Source organism: Musa acuminata, chromosome BXJ3-9, assembly GCF_036884655.1.
Source record: "Musa acuminata AAA Group cultivar baxijiao chromosome BXJ3-9, Cavendish_Baxijiao_AAA, whole genome shotgun sequence".
Classification (NCBI taxonomy): domain Eukaryota; kingdom Viridiplantae; phylum Streptophyta; class Magnoliopsida; order Zingiberales; family Musaceae; genus Musa; species Musa acuminata.
In genome coordinates this window covers 7,316,088-7,322,286 of record NC_088357.1, presented here as the reverse complement: position 1 = coordinate 7,322,286, position 6,199 = coordinate 7,316,088, and the positions used below count along the sequence as shown (strand labels likewise).

The following is a 6,199-nucleotide window of genomic DNA, read 5'->3' as shown; positions in this document are numbered from 1 at the left end:
TGTATTCTGTTCCTTTGTTGCATAGTGATTATATCTTTTTTTTCTCTGCTTCAAGTATATTCTATCGTGTTCTACAATTTTATCAACAATTTCTTCTATATGGCATATCATTGAGATTCAAGCAACTGAATTTTGAGATTAGAGGTGAAAATTTGTTATAACCTTCGACCAATTTGTCCTTCCACTTCTTTATAATCTTTGTTGTTGATATTTTTTCTTTCATGGTGCAGTGTTGCTCTTAATGGTGTTTCATGAGATTGGCTATTAAGTATTAACTACATCAGAAATCAGGATGATGTATGTTTAATAATTTTTTCCTGTATATATTTATGAGCTCCTTATTTTTGGTTATGTAAAATCTGTCAAATTATCAGGGTAGTTATGTTTTTAATTCTTTTGTTGACTTATTGTTTCATTATATGCTATTGTGCCCAATGCAGAGAGCAATCTACCGATGAAAGGTCTGGCCATACTTCCTCTTCAACTGTAGTTTGTTTATACTTTATACTTGGCCAACATTGGAAAGAATGCTTTCTTAATCTATGACTTTATTTCAGGTTGGATGGTAATTTGCTGGAAAAGGAATGATTTCGCAAACAAAGCATTGTGCTTCTCAACTTGTGTTGGATATATGGTGGGGGATTGCAGCACCTGAGTTCTGTGGAATTGCTGCTTAGGCATCTCAAATGATTCTGTGGCTTCTACCCATGTGGAATTGCAGCACCAGAATTCCAAGAAACCATGAAATACCTCTAGTTATCCAAACTTGTACCCACAAATGTGGCTTGTGTTATGTCATCTGGTAGTTGTTTGGCTCAGAGCAGTGGTCAGAGGCTCAACTGTTCCATAGGGTTTTCACCACTGATGATCCAACCAGGGATTTATACAGTAAATTGGTAAATCTGTTGCATAATATATAGTTTTCTAACCTTTCTAATTGCCTTTTTAGGTGTTGTGCAGGGGGACTCTGCTAGTTCTGATTGCACCACACAACATGGAGGAAACCTTCTAGATGAATGTTGAGTGCAGTCTTATTAACTAGAAGTGTTCAACTCTTACTGTTTTTTTATTGCAAAAAGTTGGTCATTGATGTAGATGATCCAATTGTTTAATGATTTTTTTTGATTGATTGCAAGAATCAGTGATCTAGATCCTACAAAAGCAGCTCAAAAAAGGCACCTGCATGATGCTACCATGCAATTCTTCTTGATCACCCAAGTTTATTATTTTCTTGAATTTTTATGTTATTACTATTCAAGCCTAAGTGTGAATTTGGGCATCATGTATGAATATTGTACACCACAACTCAAAAAGTCTTGAGTCAATTGTTTAGTCATGTGAGACTAATCCATCACATGTATATTTTTTGTGAATCTCTCTCCTTGATTCATGTATGATTTCAATTGCAAGTTTTTGTCGCACAAATGTGTTGACTAAGGAAAATTTTATTATATGTCATTTTCCCATTTTTTAATTTCATTTGATACGTTAATAATGTTCTTTAAAAAGTTTGATATATATATATATTAATAATATTCAATTGATATTTTAATTTCGTCACTTCTCCTCTTTGTTCGCCCCCACGGCGCAAATCGCCCGCCCCTCAGACTCTCCTCAACTCTTACCCCGACATCCGCGTGGGTCCATCGGTCTATGCCAGCGACGCCGTCCGCGGCCTCGCCTCCCGCCCATCCTTCGTTGCCGCGCTAGCGGCCATGTACTCGAGGCACGGCGCTGTCCGATGCGCCCATCGGCTGCTCGACCAAATGCCCGACCGAGACCCCGTCTCCTGGAACATGGCTATATCCGCCTGGTTCCGCGCCGGCAACTGCCGCGCGGCTCAGCAGCTCTTCGACCGTATGCCGTGGCCTAACGACGTCACCTGGTCCGCCATGATCGCCGGGTACTCCCAGAGCGGCCGCGCTCGCGATTCCTTGCTAATGTTCAGGAAAATGAGGAGAGAGGCGGCGTGCACTTTGACTAGTTGTAATGTTGTTGCCGGCGTTCTCTCTGCCTGCACGCAGTCTGGTGAACTTAGCTTCGGAGCGCAGGTCCATGGTTTTGCGGTGAAGATCAGCAGGTACACTGAAGCCGATGCCTTCGTCGGTGGAGCTTTGGTCGACATGTATGGCAGGTGCGGCTGCATTGGACTTGCTAGGCTTGCATTTGACTGCATGGCTGAGAGAACCGTGGTGGCTTGGTCTTCGCTTATCGCAAACTATGTGCGTAAAGGTGATGTTTTGGTGGCTATAGACGTCTTGAGGGAAATGATTCAGGGTGGCACGGAGCCGAACAATGTAACGTTAACCACCTTGATCTCTGCATGCTCCCACATACCGTTTCTCTCCTACGGACGGGAATTGCATGCTGCTGTTGTCAGAAGGAGCTCAAGGAAGCCAGACGTGTTTGTGTCAACTGCATTGATCGGCATGTATTCCAAGTGGGGATCCCTGTCCTGTGCTCAGAATGTGTTTCATATGGTTGGAAGTTATTTGGGTTTTTGGCCGACGGCAATATGGAACGCGTTGATCACAGGATATGTGGCAAATGGTAGTCTGGATGGTGCCTTGAAGACATTCCAGTACATGTGCCGGTCATCTAATGCAGGATCACAGTTGAACTCTGTGACCATGGCTATTGTTCTTCCTATCTGCAGTAGATTGGTGTTGATACTTCATGGGGAAGAACTCCATTGTTATGCCATAAAACATGGATTGGAAAAAGAGATTGTTGTAGGAAATGGGCTTTTGCACTTTTATAGCAAGTGCGGAAACATTGCTCTCGCAAGGAAACAGTTTGACATGATGACAGAGAAGAACACGATCTCCTGGACTACGCTGATCGATGGCTATGGAATGCAAGGTGATGGACGCAGTGCAATCAAAGTTTTTGAAAATATGGTGAGAGATGCAAATGTGAAGCCAGACAATATCACTTTTGTAGCACTTGTCTCTGCATGTAGTCATTCTGGTCTGGTGGAGGAAGGCCTTAGATACTTTGAAGTGATGACTCGAGAGTATGGAATCATACCTACAGAAGAAAATTATGGGTGCCTGGTAGATCTTGTAGCTCGATCTGGAAACATAGATGAAGCTAACAAATTTATCAAGAAACTTCCAGTAGAGCCTACTGAAAATATTTGGGGTGCCCTACTTGGTGCTTGCAGAATTCACCAGAATCTTGATGTGGCAGAACTTGCAATGCAGCATCTACGCCATCTTGAGCAACGGGGAAGTGGTTTTCAAGCACTGTTATCTAACCTATATGCTGAGATGGATAGAAGAGATGGTTCTGTCAAGCTGCAGCAGGAGATGGTAGAAATTGGCGTGCCAAAGAGGAAAGGTTATAGTTGGTTGGAGAGTAAGAAGGACTCAGCCGCAATATGTTGAATCAATCCAGTATCAATGGCATGGGGAAGGGAGAATGTTTTTGCAGTATGAGATACCAAATGATCCTATTGGCACTGGGACATAAAAACATAATCTTGAAAATGTTTGGTTCGGAACATGTTCCTCTGTGTTACTTCTTGCGCTATAGGTATCTAATCACACTCCTCTTTTTATTTGGTAGGTATCTGATTACACCCCTTTCATATCTTTTGGTGTTCTATTCATTTTACTTTATGAATCATTTCAACTGGATATCAATAAAAAATCCATTAAAACATAAAATGCATGGAACTTTTTCAGTTTATGTGGTTCAATATGTCATATCTCAAGTTATTATACTTTATTATATAAAACAGTAACCATCGCATTTGTCATACTCTTTCAATCTTTTGCCTTAGTACAAAATTGGGAACTCTGGATGGGCAACTAGATCCGGTTCACATGTCTGGATGGCACCAACATTTGCTTGCAATCTTGTATTCAGTTTTTGCTCAATATTTCATGAAACTGCTTGTTGAACTCCAACAGATTATGCTTTGCTGCATTGTTCACCGTCGAGAGTGGTACTATGAGGTCGTAAACTTTGCATACCAAAATCTTTATGTTAATTGCATGACTGAACAAAGTATATAGCGGACCACTAATGTACCTTCTATTACTTGATTGATATATCGTCTGATATCATCTTTGTGCAGGTCGGTTGCAGAAACACAATGCAACTGGGGAGCTGCAATCAAGGCTATCAGTGAAAGAGGAAAGGAAAAACTGACAGGCAAATGGGGCTGTTTATTTTGAAGAATTGACGAAGGCATTTAATTTAGAAACTGGAGTACGTCACTCTATTTCCTTTTCCCCTAGATCTAACTATCAGTTAGAACTTATGATACAATCTCCATTGTGTCATGACTTCCATAGTGTGCAGCACTCTGGAGAAGCATTAACATACATAAAACAGCATGACACCTCGCGAACAGAAACAACCTTCTTTTACATTTTGTAAATGTCATACATGGATAAATACAAACCAAGTTTATAGGTTCTTCACCTTGAAGAATTTCATTAGAGCTGCTCAGGTTTCAATGTGGCCTACACCCTCAAAAAGTGAACAAATGATAATATGAACTAAAACTTCACTTATTAGACATGACAATTAATGCAAACACATGAAACAGAGTTTTCAGTCATATACCATAGTCTAATGTGTGAAGCTAACTATATGCTTCTTATCTTTTGCAGACACCCGATTTCATCTCACCGGATCCAGTGTTGATCCATGCACTTCCTATTATATCCATAGAGATTTACTTTTTTTTTGGGTTTCAAGGGTGCATGTGAAATCCGTATCATATCCTATTCATAATTTGCTGTGTTCTATGACTGATTCGTTTAACATGTGTCCGATCTCTATCATTGGATTCAAATCTTAAGTAAATAGTATATATCTCAAGCATGGTGGATAAAAGTATGAAATCAACGTCCATCTTAAAATAGGGAACTAGAGAACAAACATTAACCAAGCTTCTTTTCATTTTTTGATAACATGCATGTTTCTCTAATCCAGCGCAGGAACATTCATGCATTTGAGATGATGGAGCCGATGTCGATCCCGACGTGAGCCACGGGCAGAGTTCATGCATTCCAATGGGTGCTGTGCCATCAGTGGTTGAATTAGGAGCAGGGTGTGGCTGAGATACTGTGGCAGCAGCCTGATGAATTGTGATAGATACCTTAAGGAAACATCGACAGGAATAAGGAAAGGCCATGACTTTGTGGCAACAAGAAATAAGCATTCATGGTGAAGAAGTCAGTGGCAGGCCATAATCCCACAATTCATCCCCTTAGGGTTCTATTTCTGGCTGACTGGAAAAGCAGATAGATGGAAGGACAGAGACTTTGCTAAGGGGCAGAGAGAGAGATTTTCTGTGTACAATCAAGACAGAGACATTGCTAAGAACTTCTATTACAGAATCCTCTGATTGATCAAAAGAGAAGCTACACACAAACACTGTTCTATTGAACAGTTTCTTAGAACTGGGGCAATTCAGACAAGAAGACATGGCTGAATTAGTTGTGCAATCATCAACTGGCCAAGGCTGTCCGATAAATATGCATTGGATTTACACCTCTTTCTTTAGATGTAGCTGTGCTGATCTATAAGCCTATTAAAAGGGATGGACAACAACAATGAGACTTCGGTACTGTGTCTGAGAGGATTTATTGTAGTCTTAGGTAAAAGACCAAAGGTTATACATTACAGTTGCTTTCCTTGTGCCTCTGATCTTCCATTCTATGGAATGAGATCTAATATAAACCTGACGTTGCATTTATGAGCAGGAACAACAAGGGACGCCGACAAGGTGTTCGACCTGTGGCTCAACTCAATTGCTGAAGAAGCAAAACACAAAAACCATCACGCCGTTGCCGGGGATCGAACCCGGGTCACCCGCGTGACAGGCGGGAATACTCACCACTATACTACAACGACTTGGTTGGGTCGTCTTGCACAACATCTCTATTTAACTAGAGTGAAGCGAGCTGAGAAGATATGAAGCGAGCAGACAACTGATGCAAGCAAGAAACGCCACCGTGTTTGGCTTGGAGGATATCGCCTGCTAGTTGTGTGGTACAAAGAACACAGCTATCTCATCAAGAAACGAAAGAGAAGTTCTTTAGATCCCCACTCAGCTGACTTCCCATGCGAGTCAATTTCTTGTGTCCTATCCCAGTTGAACAGTGAAGCAGTACTGAGCAGATAGAGAGAGAGATGAAATCCGACATACACTACAACGTTGACACCAAGAAACAGAGGA

The 6,199-nt window shown here is 41.2% G+C and overlaps 1 protein-coding gene and 1 non-coding gene across 2 annotated transcripts; one reads left to right on the top strand and one right to left on the bottom strand.

The window, feature by feature from the left end:
- Positions 1 to 1,574: 1,574 nt before the first annotated feature.
- LOC135585910 (pentatricopeptide repeat-containing protein At2g13600-like) lies at positions 1,575 to 5,662 on the top strand (the record flags this gene model as incomplete). Its single annotated transcript, XM_065169082.1, has 3 exons — positions 1,575 to 3,537; positions 4,085 to 4,218; positions 4,951 to 5,662. A coding segment is annotated over one exon (1,815 nt), but the record flags the coding sequence as incomplete, so codon positions are not given.
- A 140-nt stretch (positions 5,663 to 5,802) lies between these two features.
- TRNAD-GUC (transfer RNA aspartic acid (anticodon GUC)) lies at positions 5,803 to 5,874 on the bottom strand. Its single transcript has one exon. It is a non-coding gene; the product is annotated as a tRNA-Asp (tRNA).
- Between the last annotated feature and the right edge of the window lie 325 nt (positions 5,875 to 6,199).